Source organism: Lithobates pipiens, unplaced genomic scaffold, assembly GCF_037356315.1.
Source record: "Lithobates pipiens isolate NorthernLeopardFrog02 unplaced genomic scaffold, aLitPip1_a1.2 Scaffold_10, whole genome shotgun sequence".
Lineage (NCBI taxonomy): Eukaryota > Metazoa > Chordata > Amphibia > Anura > Ranidae > Lithobates > Lithobates pipiens.
Window position 1 is genome coordinate 51,199,648 of NW_027507686.1, and position 17,859 is coordinate 51,217,506.

At 40.9% G+C, this 17,859-nt stretch overlaps 1 protein-coding gene across 2 annotated transcripts in view; it reads left to right on the forward strand.

The window, feature by feature from the left end:
• ADAMTS18 (ADAM metallopeptidase with thrombospondin type 1 motif 18) overlaps nucleotides 1-17,859 on the forward strand; it is a 153,256-nt gene that overhangs the window by 54,512 nt on the left and 80,885 nt on the right. For both annotated transcript variants that reach the window (XM_077454708.1, XM_077454699.1), the window contains one exon: nucleotides 15,130-15,358. In XM_077454708.1, the coding sequence (XP_077310834.1) occupies nucleotides 15,130-15,358 (229 nt within the window). The remainder of the gene's footprint in view (nucleotides 1-15,129; nucleotides 15,359-17,859) is intronic.

Genomic DNA, 17,859 nt, shown 5'->3' on the forward strand with positions numbered 1-17,859 from the left:
TGCCGGAGGCTACACGCGGGGGGATTGTTTGGCGGACTTGAGTTTGCCGGACTTTTCCACCGGATTGTTTGATCGTGTGTACGCGGCATAAGTGGCAGTGGCTGTCAATATACAAAGCCAGCACAGGAGATTTCTCCAACCACAACATGTATGTTGTAATATACTTTGCCACCCTGCTGCTCCATTTAAACACCACTAGCAAGGCAAGAAAACCCTGCATAAGCTCCAAGTTGCTCTAGTGGAGTGGTCTCCAAACTGCGGCCTGGGGGCTGGGTTTGGCTCTGTTCTTGCCTTTATCAGGCCCCTATTCCTCCCACTACCACCAGGCACTGTTCATTCTACACCAACAATGGGGCATAATTCCTGTCACTGATATCAACAATAGGGCACTATTCCTACCATTGACCCAAATGATGGGACCCTATTGTTCTCACTGTCACCAGTGATGGGGCTGTAAGAGAAGCTCAGTTGGAACTAGAAGGCCATTACATGTTCATGCTCGTAATTATGAGCAAGTGCTCAATGCAGAACGAGCATTGGCATGCGCAACGTATTAGCATGTGCCCAAGTAGAATTGTGCACACGCGCACGAACTGGAGCCAACCGACCTATTTAAGCTGAACTGTGGCATGAACAGATTGCTGAGTGGTTTTCAGCTAGTTCCTATTTACCTGTGCCTTGACCTGCTATATCTGCCTACCCTTGCCTGACCCGGCTTTCCCTTGATCTATCCCTGGATTCCCGCCTGCCTATTGTGACCTCGGCTTGTACTCTGACTCTGCTCCTGTCTTGTGCTTCTGTGCCCTGCTGTCTAACTGTGTACTACTCACATGAGAGGAAGAGCATTGAGTCACCTGTTTCTCTATACCTGAAAGTACAAGGTATTTTACTTCCGGGGGCTTAACAGTTGAGAAATGGGATATATGTGCTGTTGAAGGGCCTGGGAGTTAAACCTGTTTCACTAACCATATCACACAGTCTCAAGCCTGAATCTTTACAGATAAGCCTACAAATGCGTTCTACTTTTAGTTGCTATCCCGCTGCACAACATTTCTGATAAATACAAATGGCTGCAAAAACTGCACCTGGTGTGATCCTGGTGATATCTATGATGTTTAAAACACATTTCAAAGTCTAACTATTAGCTTGTGGTTAAATAGAGTGCTTTCATATGAATTGATATGCCTCACTTTGATGTTTAGATGTAGGTCACATCTTTGCAAAGAGCAAGCCAAACAAAATACAGAAGAGCTATGATTTCATTATCTGCCAGACTGACATACTAAATGGTTGAGCACTTTAACACACTATTACTCATCTCAGTTATGTCATGGGTGTAAATTGTATACACAAAGTTCCAACTTGCCAGGAAACTGACAGGACCATCAGAAGAAGCCTGACAGTCAGTCTGATTCAAACTGAAATCCAAATACATTGTATAACAAATTCTATCTTGCCCACCGATCTATAGAATAGTTATAACTGCGTCAAAATTGGAGATATTCACAGGATATTGATGTTCACAAAAAGAGAAAATACTAGATACAATTAGAGGTAATCAAACTTAGGAGAAATTGTCTTTTCCCAAATTTTGGCAAAATGTTCTCATGAACTTGAAAAGGTCATACCTGGTAATGCAGGTGCAACATACCAATCAAGTCTATGGGGTTGATTTACTAAAACTGGAGCTGGTGCAAAATCTGGTTCAGCTGTGCATGGTCGGCAATCAGCTTCTAATTTCAGCTTGTTCAACTTGAAAGCTGATTGGTTTCTATGCACAGTTACACCAGATTTTGCACTCTCCGGTTTTAGTAGAACAACCCCCTATGGGACATTAGGATGTAGGCATGGGCAGCCTGGCACTACATGTTTACCGGCAGGGTTGCAGTCAGAGCAGGAGGCCACAGTCATTGGTGGAGGATAGTGTATTTAGAGGGCTAGGAGGATTTTTTATTTATTTAAAGATGAACACATTTACTAAAGATTGTCATTATTTATTATCATGACTTAGATCTGACCACATTTTAGGGACCATTCTTGCAGAAATCCAGGAAGTTCAAAAGACTTCACAAACTTTTTTGCTTCCAATTGTAAATGAATATGTATGATATAGCCCCTGCCCAAAAAAAATAAAAAATAATGCCACTTATTGAAGAGTCAGTCATAGATCAAATCTCACAGTTTCCAATCAAAACTTTTCTGCTAAATATGCGTTTACTGATTTGCACAGCCTACATCAAATTGCTAAAATTAGGTCTCCTAAATGCAGGGTAATATGGTCTGTTTATTTACTATGAATTGTTCAAATTATCACTCTGATATACAAGTGTGTAATTAAATTACTTGGAACATGTAAGGTCCTAGATTTTCCTAATCAGGTTGCTGGTCTTTTTCAACTCATATTTTCTACTCTCTTAGTTTTTAATACCTCTGATCTTCATATGCCATTTTTTTTTTTTTTTTTGCAATGGCTTATCTTTTCTTCCCCTAAATCTTCCCTGCAGTTTGACAATCCTTTGAACCTATTGCCTTTCTCATCCAGGTGCACCTCACTGCCAGTCTCCATAAATAACCCTATTAAAATCCATTTAGGACTTCATAGCTTACTTAGCCAGATGTCGGGAACTTAAAACGAGCTCTGTGTGCAATCTGTGCAATCTAATTCACAAAAATATAAACTTTGATCTTATGTCGAGTGACTTTCTTTATCCCCGCCTAAGGAATTCCATTTTATTTCCTTTTATACGTAATTAAAAGGTCTGTGACAGCTTGTATACATAATCTTAGCTTCTGATTTTGTGCTGCTGATGGGTGTCAGTATAATGCCAGGAGAGTAAAGGGAGGATAGAGGCACGGACTGCCCAAATCTGAAAACTCCATGTAGTGTCAGAATTTGTGGCTTCTTCTTGCTCTTCTCATCAACATCCTTATAGTCCTGTCACTATTCTCCTGATTTACTGAGTCCTATGATGTAGAGGCAGGTGCATGGGACCCCGGAGCACAGAGGGGTACAGCTCCAGGCATCTGAGTTGCTGTAAAAAGCAAAGTGTGCAGTGAACAGCAAACGTATGTGTAAGTTAATGTATCACTTCTTCGTTATTGCTTAGCATCACAAATTGTTTTGAGACAAATTATTTTTTATTTTTTGGATTACATTTTAGTGTAATGTATCCCCTGTAATGAAAAACCTGCTCCTTTGGTGATTCACCCAAAGCGTAGAGTCCGGTAGTTACTAGGGTTGCCACCTTTTCTTCAGGTCAACACTTTAATGGCACACGGCAACATTTTTTTTAAGGGGGGACGCTGTGGACTCTTATGTGAAGGAGAACTCTGATGGAAAGGGGTTTCTGCTCACCAAACCTCCCACTTTCATCTGAGTTCCCAGCATTCCCCCTTAAATTAGGATTCCCAAAGCCCTCCTTACATCAGAGTCCACAGGGCACCCCTTACATCTGTGTCCCTCTTAACTTAGTGCACTCATTGACTCAGAGCCAGAAGAGAGAAGTGAGGGAGACTTCAATCACAGACCTTGGATTTTGAGCTCAGTCGCCCAAAGATGGAGGCCCAGGTGTCAGGGGCCCCCCGTTATGGATGAAGGGTGTCAAAACCTTTCATCCATGATGTATCTGCCGGTTCCTGAGCTTCAAATCTCCAGACCACACATCCCTTTGCTGAGGCACAGAATGCCGGAGATTGGAGCGTGGGTGGGCAGAGAGATGGGTAGGTTTGGGAGGAGGAGGAGCAAATCAAGCCCTTTCTCCTCTCCTGTCCGTGTATGGGGATGGGGCCCATGCGTACCTCTATGCACTCGGCGGTTGTGGTACTTGGTTACTTGGGGAGCCACAGTCCATTATGAATATTGTGTCCAGGTTTCAGGCAGTCTGAAACCTGGACACACGATTCAAAACCTATACTGTCCGGGTGAATCCTGGACAGTTGGCAACCCTAGTAGTTACGTCTGTAGGCCCCTATAGGCATTAGCACTGCACTCTTATCTGAGCATGTAACCTTGTTGGCAAGAAAGGGGTGCAGCAAGTGTTTGCCCACCCCCCTTTTCAACCATACCAGGCCACATGCCCCCAACATGGGGAAAGACCTCTACACCACATCCCTTACTGGGTAGTTATGTGGATCTGCTGTGGGGACTTATCGGAGTGTGAACGCCATCTTTAAAATAAGGAGGCCCCCAGATATCTGCCCTCCCCACAAAGACCATTCAGGGTGTGCGCTTGGATAGGGGTGTGGTGAAGATTTTGCGGTGGTTCCCAAAAAATTCATAAGATACCCAAAGGGACTCTCACCCTGAAGGGTCTGGTATAAATTTTGGGGGGACCCTATGCCATTTTTTCTTTGCTGAGTTTTTGGCATGTTAGCTGAACGTGTGCATGAAACAAACGTTGAAGAAAAATTTTCCAACAAGCCTGTTGGCAAGAAGTCAATCATAAGAATGCAGTGTATCAGTGTGGTAATGTTATGACCTTAGCTCAGGAATATAAATAATTTTTAACATTGCACTAGAGCAGTGGTGGTCAACTTATGAGCTAAAGGGGGCCTCAAATGTGCCTCAAGGCATCACTGTAGGGCTACATCTAAGGTTCAATATATGTAATGCTTGACAAGACTGTCAGAAACTGCAGACTTAATAAAGGAAATGAAGGTCAGAATGTGGACATGCTACATTTTTGACTGGCTGCAGAAGACAATACGAAATACAAGACAATATGAAACTGGAAACGTGAGGCAAGTAGAAATTAGTGCAATTACCAATGTTCCCACTACAGTCTGATGAGGTCCAAGGGTCACACATCATACCAAAGGGCCTCATGCAGCCCTTGAGCAACAGGTTGGGCACCAGGACACTAGGGGGAAATCATTCTGTGAATGAAGGCACACTCTTTCACATGGCCAGTTACATGCGGCCACCAGATTCCAGCGGCAAGAATCAGCAGATTCTTGCCGCTGGAAGGACCAGGGCAGATGTCCAAGCCTGGACACAGCTCACAGTGTCCAGTCTTAGACATCCATTCATAACCACAGCTATCCGAAGCAGTGCCCGCTGCCAGCCCACCATTAGTTTAAATAGGCTGAGGGGCTAATGATAATCGCATGCCCTAGTCATTCCAGCCAAAGAATCCACTAGCCATGTGTACCCAGCTGTGTGAATGTGGCCTAAGAATGTTTTCAGAGTTTCACAATACTGCTTTGCGTCTTCAGTCATAGAAAATCTCCCCGTAATGAGGTGTTAGTCCGTGAAAAAACAAAATTGCAATTAAACAACATGAAAAATAACACAACATGTAAGTGCTAAATATTGCAAAATATATTTAACCGTTTGCCGACCATATAACTTACATATATGGTGGCAAAAAGGCTCTGCAATGCAGGATCACGTACCTGGTACATGATCCTGCACTTACAGGTCAGGGGGGCACGCGCACGTGACACAGGCAACCTACTCCCGCTGTGATTATGCAGAGGGCTCAATGTCCTTCAGCACACGTCGATATGTAAACAAGGCAGATTGCTGTTCTGTGAGTACAGAAGTCATGTATCTTGTGTTTCTGTAAAGCTTAAACACTGATCCATGCCTTCCACTAGTAAAATCCCCTCCCCCACTACACTGAAACACCAGCTAGGCACACATTTAACACTTTTCTTTGCCCCTGATGTTAACCCCTTCCCTGCCAGTGTCATTAGTAAAGTGACAGTGCATATTATTTTAGCACTGATCACTGTGTTTGTGTCACTGGTCCCCAAAAAGTGTCAAAAGTGTCAGTTAGTGAGCGATTTGTCTGCTGCAATATTCCTGCCCTGCTATAAGTCACTGATCGCCACCATTACTAATAACAAAATCAAATAAAAAATATCCCATAGTAAGCAGACACTGTAACATTTGTGCAAACCAATCAATATACACTTATTGGGTTTTTCTTTTACCAAAAATATGTAACAGAATACATATTGGCCTAAATTTATGAAGAAATTAGATTTTACATTTACATTTTTTTTCTAAGATATGTTTTAGAGCAGAAAGTTAAACAAATTGTTTTAGTTTTTTTTCAAAATTGTTGATATTTTTTTGTTTATAGCACAAAAAATAAAAACTGCAGAGGTGATCAAATACCATCAAAAGAAAGCTCTATTTGTGGAAAAAGGGCATAAATTTTATTTGGGTACAGCGTTGCACGACTGTGCGATTGTCAGTTAAAGTAACGCAGTGACGTATCGCATAAAATGGCTTTGTCATTAAGGGGGTAAATCTTCCGGAGGTCAAGTGGTTAATGTATTCATTAGGTAACAGGAGTTTTTTTTTTATGAAATTACCACTTTTAAAATAAATACCACGTGAGTTATTTTTAGGCAAAAAGTGCATGTAGTAATTAATTCTTAGTGAATTGACCCCACTGCCACATGTGCCCTCGGTGGAGAAGATAAATGGCTCTGCAGGCATGTTCCATCATTGTCACTATCAGAAAGCTGATCCAGAGCAAAATGTGCAGTTAACTCTGTGAGTGAGTACAGGAGGTGCTGAAAGATGCTGGAGGAGCACTGAGATGCAAGGTGAAAACGCAATTGTTTGTGATACACTTAAACAAATGAAATGTCATCCATTTAGATTTATTTTAAACACTTTTTTTTCTTCCGGGACATTTATTTTTATTTTTTGGCACACATGCATTTTTATATTTTACATATTAAATATGTATTTTTTTTATTTTATTTTTTTGCTGCAAAACAATTTTAAACCCCTAAACAATTTTATATTTTCATGAAGGCATACGCCCTGTAGTTGCAATTCTTTATGCCGAACAATGTATTTGCACCTGTTTTCAAATTCATATTTTCTGGAGAAAACACTAAAATGTATTTAATTACATTAAGTAAATTAAGTAAATCGATACCAAACATGTCAAGCCTTAAAATTGTGTGCAATTACAAGAAAACGATGTACCCAAAATTGCTCATAGGCGATTTATAAGTTATCTGTTTAGCATTAACCATGAATTATGGCCCCAGAATTATTGTCCTCACACCTACTTTCGTAGTGATACCTCACATTTCTTGCACTATTTATAAATGTTTAATATATATATATATATATATATATATATATATATATATATATATATATATATATACACACACACACACACACACCACACTATATTAGCAAAGTATTGGGACGCATGCCTTTAGATGCACATGAACTTTAATGGCATCCCAGTCTTAGTCCGTAGGGTTCAATATTGAGTTGGCCCAACCTTTGCAGCTATAACAGCTTCAACTCTACTGGGAAGGCTGACCACAAGGTTTAGGAGTGTGTCTATTGGAACATTTGGCCCTTCTTCCAGAAGTGCATTTGTGAGGTCAGGCACTGATGTTGGACTAGAAGGCCTGGCTTGCAGACTCTGCTCTAATTCATCCCAAAGGTTTTCTATCTCATTGAGGTCAGGACTCTGTGCAGGCCAGTCAAGTTCCTCCACCCCAAACGCGCTCATCCATGCCTTTATGGACCTTACTTTGTGCACTGGTCCAAATGATTTAAAAAAATTATCCAAAAAAAAATAAATACTGTATCAAGTTCAAACACACCTTTTTTTGAACTAGGGTCGGTGCTGTTTGGACACCATAGACAGTTAACAGAAAATTACTTCTTTTGCGCCAAGCAGATCTACAACTCTAGTTAGTACTAAAAGGATGAAGGATTTTCATGGCTTACATATCAGCATAAGGAAGTTCTAGTGAATGCAAGTGAAAGAATAATCTTGAGGATGAGCGTGTAGACCGTTGTCTCAACTTGTTCAAAGGACTTGAGAGACCAGGTGGTGTCAGATTCATTCACGCTGCGTATAGATTTGTATGCACGGTGCAGTTTATCTAATTTTACATGAAAAAAAAAAGTCTTGCATATCAAATGACCATTGGACACAACAAAAAGAAAGATCTATTTGGTCAACTTTATTTTTAACTAATAGGTCAATAAAGTATAGTAAACTATGGCTGTATGCACAACATTTCTCTGATATGGGTCATATGGAGTCAAAGGGTGTGACTGCAGCTGCTAAACTGGAAGATATATATAAAAAAATAAAAATACTTATTATAAAAAATGTGGTTGTTGTTAATAGAGCTGGAATTTAAACCCAAGGTAAAATATTCAGGTATGATGATATAAGTTAGGTAGACAGCTCAGTCAAAGCATCAAAGTGTGCTGCAACCAGAATTGTCTACGTTTCATTTTAACGTAGTTGGATTTTACGACCCAAGTTAATGTGATTCATAATGATCATACAAGAACTTTTATTTGTTCACTTCGTTCTTAGGTTCTCAAATTGCTGCTCATTAATAAAGCATTGCCCCACAATCCTACAGTTTTTTTTTTTGTTTTTTTTTAATGCTTCCCAGGCTTTTACCTTTTGAGGGTGCCATCCACCTTTAGTGGAGCTACACTAATTCCAGTGCCCTCCTTCATCCAGAGCCAGTACCACCACTAGGCAAACTAGGACACAGCTACGGCCACTGGTCTACTGATGTTCCCCACCAGGAGAAGGAGAAAGCCTCCATCAAGTTCTCCAGCAGGCCCGCCTCCTTCAGGTCCTGATCACGTGGGTCCTGCTGGCTTGTTCTTGGGCACTGAAGCCTGGCAGTTCAGTGAAGCCGGAACACGCTCCTCCTTGGCCTCCTAGGGCCCCCTGGGCTCCTCCGCTCCACCCTGACCTGCACCACAAGGCTCCAGCAGGCTCCATCATCCCCAGCACAGCAGATGCAGATTTTGGCACCCCAGATGTTTTGGAGGACCTACATTTCCCATGATACTCTTGCACTCTGCACTGTATTTGAGCATCATAAGAAATGTAGTTCCAAAACATCTGGGGTGCTAAAGTTCGCCATCACTGCCACAGACAGTTTGTACTTTGCCAGAACAAGAGGATCTTGAGCTTTTCATAGGACTGCATGTAGATGCAGAGGAGATGACCTCAACAGTGAAGATCTTTTATAAGGGGCTATATTGTGCCATGAAGGCTGCACAGTGAAAACGTGGTGGAGCCAACACAGGTAAGAAGAAAATGAACAAGAGCTGCGTCAAATAATATAAATCAAAAAAAACAATTTATAAAGAAAAGTCCATGAAAACTTTATGTTATCCAAAAAAGGAAGACGATCGCACCACAGTGATTCCACACTTCCTTATCGCTATAGTGTCCCACCACCGACAAAACAGTGCGCTTACCAGATGGTAAAAGCACAAGGAGCGTTTAGAGTACCAAGCCACCGGCAGCTCCTCGCTTCCACCGAACACTTTATCCTTAATCCCTCAGGAACGAACGATCCATACACTGTAGCCGCTCCACATTCTCATAAGTAACCCAGTTTCAGGTTCGTAATATAAAAAGAAAAGAAGCCTCCCATAGTGTAAAAAACTTCAATGCTTTTTTAATTAGTAGAAATACACTTACATAAAAACGAACGTTTTCCGCATATAAAATCAAGCCGGCCGGAAAAAAACGAGAGCCCGTCCTCCTCTCTTAACACGTGGTGACGTCACAGCGTAGGAAGGATAGGAAAAGATATTGAAGTAGAAGTAGAGTTGCACGTAATTGGAAAACATTTGGAATATATGGTAAAATTCTTCCTTGACAAATAATAAAATATCAGAACCATCTGAATGATTTATAATTATGTTTTCAAGTTTGTGGTCTTGTTGTTTTTTTTCTCTTTCCCAATCTAATAATTGCAATCTTAAAACAAAAAAAGAGTTTGAACTTTTCTATAGGACAGTTGGTCAGTTTTTGGAGAAAACAGCAGGTTGAAACTCATTTTACAAAGTCTCTTACGATCCTTTCGTTGAAACCTCTGAATGATCAAATCATTAAATGTATGGCCTGCGTAAGGTTAGATGTCAAGAATGTAATTACCACTGTTACATCCAATTATTTGTAATTTGCCATAACGACTGTTACTTTCGGCCGTGCAACTGTGAACTCTCATTGCTGAAAATGACGGCCATTATAGTTGATAGAGCCAAGTTAGGTGAGACCATTGTGCTACACTGAGCTGACAATTCAAATTGTATATAAGGTCCAAACTTTTCCTTTTAGAGTTAGATCGAATGTGGTAAAGTTAGAATCTATGTTATAGGTTTCATTGCTATCTGTGTCTGTGCTTTGGATGTTCACCCTCATTATTGGTCTTAATATCTATAATGGTCCCAACATTTTAAAGTGGTTGTAAACCTTTACATATACTCACTGAAGTGACTAGCCTCAGGTGATACACAGAGATAAAACAAATACGTTTTACCTGTAAATCTGTGGTATTCTTTTCTCTACAGCTGTTCAAAGTCCAGCATTTATAAAGCTTGTCTGAGCTTTCAGAAAACAGGGGTGGAAAGATAAAACGACACTCTGTAGAGCTTAGCGAGAGAGCTCTAAGTGCTGATTGGTGTGAAGGGGTATACCCCCTTTACCCAGTTCACAGAAACAGAGCTGAGGCTGTCAATCACAAGCTGTGTGCTGGAGATCCCTCCCCTGTCACCATTTTGTTTCTTGGTGTCAGGGGTGACACATGCTGATAGCAGAGGAACGAAGTACACACTATGTAGGGATATGCTTAGTTTATATTTCGTGTCTGAGGTTTACAACCACTTTAAAGTGGTTCTAAAGCCTAAACATTTTTTTTTTTTACCTTAATGCATTCCTTGCATAAAAAATTAAAAAATGTTTAGGAATTGATTATTACCCCTCACCCTCCCTTATACTTGAGCCCTCATTCAATCCAGCACTGTGCACATCTATAGCTCTTCTTTCTCCTCTCATCCTGGTCTCACTGGCTTTGCTGGGGGAACTGGGAGCCATTGGCTCCCAGTGCTGTCAATCCAAGCCATGGTGAGGGAGCTGGGGGCAGGTCCCACTATCTGTGTCAATGGACACAGCAGCGGGGCTCAGGAGCGAGCTTCCTGTGGGGGCACTGAACAGGGGGGAGAAGCCAACAGGATATTTGCCATGTCTGCCGCATTGAACGTCCATCTCTCTTGAACCAACATCTGCTTGCAATTTGCCTCCTAGCCTATTGCATTGGCATCTGTGGTAACTGTGGTCCAGAAGACATGCATTAATGGACGTGGCTTTACAGGCATCTCCTTCTTTATCCACTAGTGCAGATTCCTGTGCATCAAACTTGTTTGATATATGGTCTGGGATAGATGGTTTGCTTCATTGCTTTAGGAATTCTAGCTAAAATGTGCCTGAGGTATCCATGTGTCCATAGGACCCTCTGGATACAAAAAGACAAAAATCCCTATTAAGTTGAGTTAGCTTGAGGCTGTTATGTAGGACCATGTCTTCACTCTTCTTGCTTTCTGAATGATCGCCCATACTTTCTGAGATGGCAGGGATGTTTGATGATTTACCTTTCAACTGTATCATGATAGTGTAGGCCACAGCATCCACCTGTGTTCCACTAGCTGGGCTGGATGTTTTAATAAAGGAGGATATTGTCTGGTTAGTGATAAGAACTGAGACCCAGTTCTCATAAAGAAGCTTGAATAGTGATCCGAACCCTCGTGAAGGCTCTGTGGGAAGTGCAGGGCCGGAAAAGGGAGACTGGAATTATAGAGGGGCCTGGTCGACCAAAAATCTCAGATACTTCTGTAACAGTTGTAGTATGGGTGTGTGCAATTAAGCATCCCTAAATCCCTGTGTACATCTAATTCTACAGTTCTAGGGAATCAAGTCTGACTTTCCTCCTGTGACACGGGAAATGGCTTTCTGTACCCTTTCTGCAAAGAGTTATTTACCATAAAAAAGGGGTATTTTTACCGATTTTGTTTTGACACAGTGTCAGTTGTTTAGTTCTGACCGCAATACCCATATGGCTATCAGAAGTAGTGATTTTGATATTATGAAGAAACAATTTGTATCCATCGCCATCTCACCAGTGAAGTCCGCTGAGAGCCATAATTCATCCAAAGCCTTGACTATATTTTCCCTAAGAACATTTTGCTGAATCACTGTTTCCATTTTTTTAGTCCATGCCCACAGGGCTTTGGATACAGATAAGGCAATTGCTGACTTACTGGCGATTACTTGCCATTTGGTAAGCTCCTTTAAGTTGGGGTCTATTCATCTGTCTAAAGGATCCTCAATTGAGGCTGAATTATCGATTGGTGAGATGAAATTATTTTTTATACGAACCACTGCCGCGTCTACCTCCGGCGCACTGCAGAATCTTGTTCTGACCGTGGATAAAGTTTTCCTGGACAATTGAGATGAAAAAACATTAATTTTTTTACTTTCCTCTTCAACAATGTCTCTGATATCATCCATCAGAGTAAGCCTATGTTTCTACTATTGTGACCTGAAAGTCGCACCATTAGCCACTGTGACCTGAAAGTCGCATCAAAGTGGCACCAAGCAGTGCAGGGACTACTCTGAAGTCGCTGTGACATGAAATCGCACAGATAAAAAGTACTCATTGGGGTACGACTTGTCATGCAGTCCCAAGTCGCATGACAAGCAGTAGTGGAAACCGAGCCGAAAGAAGGAAGCCTGTTTCTTTAGAAATGGGAAGTACATCTTTTGACTTATCAGATGTAATGTTGGCTTTATCCCAGCCAATAGCTGGCTTTACAGGCTGGATACAAGGCTGAACTAGGAAAAAATTGAAGTCTGAGGGCCGAGATCTTCTAAAGTATCCTCAGATGGCCCACTATCATCCAGATGTCTAGGAGGGATACTTGCTGCATGCAATACAATCTGCACAACATTATTGTTAATTGGTTGTATCAACACTTTGTGCTACTATTTACAGGAGACAAATTCAGTAGCTGTTTAGTGAGTTAAATGAAATAACTCTTGAAAGCAAAGTAGGTTAAATTTGAAACACCCTTCTATATTTAACGTTTGTAATAAATTACTTGCTGAATGTTTAAAAGACAGCAGTGTAGTTTCACGTGGAATGGCAAAGCGCTGACAACCATTCATCCCTGAGCAAATAGTTATGTAGCTCCAGAAATTGACATGAGGTGTAGTATTACACTATGATTTAATGCCATATAGTTCTTGTTCTTTAAAATGTATGCCTTAAAGGGCAGCTCCAGATAAGGAGCGGAATACATAGGAAATATTTTACATGCCAAAAGATTTATAAAGTAATGCACATAAATATTTGATTCACCTACCCTTATAATTTGCAATAGAGAGAGGGGTTTGGGACTTTAAAAGAGGCACGTGACACCATGTGTCTCCATCCCTATTTATATGAAAAGGAGGAAAGGGTTGGTGCTTTAAATGAGGTGCGTCACTAACGCACGATACCATTTTTGGGGTACATTTATGGTAAATCAGCCTTCGTATCCATCTTTAGCTATGTACACATCTCTGGGGTGTGTCCAGGTAGTTTTTTTGCTCTTATGATTTAGTCTTTGCCCCCCCCCCACCCCCCAGTTTGTCCATCCTGTCTAAAGGAAAAACAAAGCAAAGAAGGTGCTTCTAAGTGCAGCAATAAAACACTTTAATGGCAAGGAAGGGTTAAAAACACTTACAAGATGGAAGCGAAAAACAGGCAATTCTTAACATCCAGCGGGATGCCTCCTGGGAGTAAAGACAGCCACAGGTGGAAGTACCAGCCGACCAGCAGTGGGAAACACTGTGTCTACGATCCAAGAAGGAGTGCCGTGCTGTCAGGGTCAGCATGGAATACAGGCAACCGGAAGTGACATCAGAGTGGGCAGGACATGTTTCGGAGCATGTTCAGTCGCTCCTTCTTCAAACAAATGGACTTTGCCCAGTCGCTCCTTCTTCAAACCAATAAACTCAAAGTCCATTGGTTTGAAGAAAGAATAACAGGGCATGCTCCTAAACATGCCCCACCCTCTCTGACATCACTTCCAGTTGCCTATATTCCATGCTGGGCCTGACAGCACGGCTCTCCATCTTGGATCAGAGATGTTTCCCACCGCTGGTCGCCTGGAATTTCCACCTGCAGCTGTTACTGCCTGTTTACTCCCTGGAGGCATTCTGCTGGCTTTTATGGATTCATTGATAAGCCTGTTTTTTACTTCCATCTTGTAAGTGTTTTTAACCCTTCTTTATCATTAAAGTGTTTTATTATTGCACTTAGAAGCACCTTCTTCTCTGCTTTGTTTTTCCTATAGCGTGTACTTCCCTCTTCTGAAGTGCTGCTGTGGTGCATTATTCACATTTTAAGAGCCAGTCATGCACTGTTTGTTAAAGTTTTCTTGTTATCCAGAGCGCCCTATTTGCCACACTTCTTGTCCTTCCTTCCTGCCACCCCCAGAGTCACGCATTCATTTCCTCACCCTTTTTTTACTTTTTTTTTTTTTTGTTTTTTTTTCTTTCCATTCCTGCTTGCGGGTGCCGATGTTTATTTTTGTTCTTATTGTCGTTTATTATATGTGGTGGATATTCTGCAGGTATATTGTGCAATAATTATGTATTGTTTATTTACCAGTTAATATGTTATGTGAACCTCAAGTGGATCCTAAAGAAGCCCAATTTGGGTGAAACTCGTCAATCCCACAACTATCCTGGGTTCTGTCGATTGTATGGCAAATTTGACAGCACTATACACGTTTTTAGACTGTCTTCTTACACTTTTTCTATGGATTAATACATTTTTGTTTTTTTTACATATCTTTTTTACTATTGGCTGTGGCACGTTTAAAAATTCCCTATACTCATGTGTCTCCCCTCATGGGAAACTCAGGGATACCCTATGCTCATTAAATAATGAACTTTGGGGAGTTTGCCGCCCTGTTCTATTTGCACAAGCTCCCTCACACAACTTTTTTACATTCTAACGTAACGAATAAAACCAAACAAAATGATTAACTTTGAAACAAAACAAAATGTTTCCGCCCTGCCCATCTCTACTTCATAACTGGAGACTTTTTTCTTTCTTTTAAGCAGCGTCACATTAATGAAAAAAAATTATATAGATATACATTTATAATTAAAAAGTAAGAACAAAAGCCGTTTTAAACAAATAGAGCATTTCGGAAATTGCCATAAGGCTGATTATATTTCAGATACAGCTCAGAAGGAACTGGAAAATTTACTGCGTTAGAACCTTTTAATAAACTGAGCTAACTAAATATCTTCTTTCCAGTCAGGTTTCTTAAGGACGCTCACAAGTGAATATTTCATATCACCATTGCCGGAGCACCTTGCAGAAAAGCACAACGTCACGGCTCCAGGTGGACATCACCCTCATGTATTATATAAGCGGTCAGCAGAGAGTACAATTACTCTGGACAGGGAAATCTCTCTTTCAAGCTCCATTCACCAGACACCTCAAAGTTTGCAAAAGCAGCATTTCTGTGGAAAACCCACAAAACGTGAGTTAAAGGTGGAATCATCTGTAATGTGTTTCAGGCAAATAGGAGGGAAAGGTTTGTATAGTAGGGTGTCTGCACTATACATGCACATTTATGGGGAAGTGACCACATCTCTCTCTCTTGTGGTTTGTGAATGAGATTATTTTCTAAGATTCCAGATGTTGACCCTTTGGGGACTTTTCTTGGTGCTTTTTGAGATAGTGGACCATCATTATCATAGACCTAAAAGGTAGCATAGATCCTGAGGCAGTGAAGTGACGAGAAACATGTCAAACCAAAGACACCATATCACAAAAATATAGTCTGTGGATTTATATTGTTCTGTCTCAATCACCAACTTTTTTACTTTTGGAATAAATTTGGGGATCTTACTTTCAGTGTGCTTGTTACCTTGATTGGTAAAAGTCCCACTTTTTATCCCTTCTCTCATTCCTGGGTTAACTGAGTGGTTATATGGTATAGCAAGGTTGGTATCTTCAGGGGGAGATGTTCCTTGTAATGCCCAGTACGTCATAAATTACTTTATTGGCTGAACCCAATGACTGCAGTTTTGGGTGACCCTCTTTACCACCTACCTAAGTGCATTCAGAACATATATCTTAGTTTTGCATAGACTCATGAACTGGAGATACTTTGGACTGGTTTTATTGCTGTTCATGACAACATTGGAGAGATTTCTTCTCAGTTCCTGTCACTGTGACAGCAGAACAAGGAACACGGGAAGGAGTTTGTGCCAAGATAGGATGATGTGGACAGTATTAAGAATTTCTTGCAATAATACTGAAAAAAGTATGTTGCTGCAGTTTGTGTCCCAACTTGAAAGGGTTCCTATGCAACAGGAAGAGAGGGAAAATCTCTCCAAAGGGGATACAGACCACAGATAAACCCCCACCAAAACTAAAAAGAAAAAAGTTTGGCCAGGTTTAAACTTTAAGAAGTGCCCTCCCCAAAGTCCACAATGTAGAAACCTTTGGCGATATCATTGGGAATGCTTTGACATCACACTGTATGTACAGTTATGCTCATAAGTTTACATACTCTGGCAGAATTTATGATTTCTTGGCCATTTTTCAGAGAATATGAATGAGAACACAAAAACATTTCTTTCACTCATGGTTAGTGTTTTGACCTGAAGCCATTTATTATCAATCAACTGTGTTTACTCTTTTCAAATCATAATGGCAACAGACACTACCCAAATGACCCGAATCAAAAGTTTACATACCCTTGTGATTTTGACCTTATAATATGCACACAATGTGACCCAAAGGGGTTGGCTATTAAAGGTAACCACCCTCACCTGTGATCTGTTTGCTTGTAATTAGTGTGTGTGTATAAATGGTCAACGAGTTTCTGGACTCCTGACAGACCCTTGCATCTTTCATCCAGTGCTGCACTTACATTTCTGGATTCTGAGACATGGGTAAAGCAAAATAATCAAGTCAAAGGATCTGTGGGAAAAGATAGTTGAACTGTATAAAACAGGGAAGAGATATAAAACGATATCAAAGGAATTGAGAATGCCAATCAGCAGTGTTCAAACGTTAATCAAGAAGTGGAAAATTAGGTGTTCTGTTGAAACCAAACCACAGTCAGGACCAACTAAAATTTCAGCCACAACTGCCAGGAAAATTGTTCGGGATGCAAAGAAAAACCCACAAATAACTTCAGGTGAAATACAGGACTCTCTGAAAACATGTAGTGTGGCTGTTTCAAGATGCACAATAAGGAGGTTCTTGAAGAAAGATGGGGTGCATGGTTGAGTCACCAGAAGAAAGCCATTATTATGCAAATGTCAAAGTATCCCACTTACATTACACCAAACAGCACAAAGACACGCCTCAAACCTTCTGGAACAAAGTCATTTGGAGTGATCAGACCAAAATTTAGCTTTTTGGCCACAACCATAAACGATACATTTGGAGAGGAGTCAACAAGGCCTATGATGAAAGGTACACAATTCCTACTGTGAAACATGGAGGTGGATCGAAGATTTTTTGGGCACGTGTGAGCTACAAAGGCATAGGAAATTTGGTCAAAATTGATGGCGAGATAAATGCAGTAGGTTATCAAAAAATACTGGAGGAACATTTGTACTCATCAGCCAGGAAGCTGAGCATGGGACATACTTGGACATCTGAACATGACAATGATACAAAACACAAGGCCAAGTTGACCTGTCATTGGCTATAGCAGAATAAAGTGAAGGTTCTAGAGTGGCCATCTCAGTCTTCTGACCTCAATATCACTGAACCACTCTACAGAGATCTCAAACATGCAGTTCATGCAAGGCCGCCCAAGAATTTACAGGAACTTTTTGCCAAGAGGAATGGGCAGCTTTACCATCTGAGAAGATAAAGAGCCTCATCCACAAGACTTCAAGCTGTCATTGAGGTTAAATGGGGCAATACACGGTATTAAGGACCGGGGTATGTTAACTTTTGATCAGGGTCATTTGGCTAGTTTCTGTTGTCATTATGATTTAAAAAGAGTAAACACGG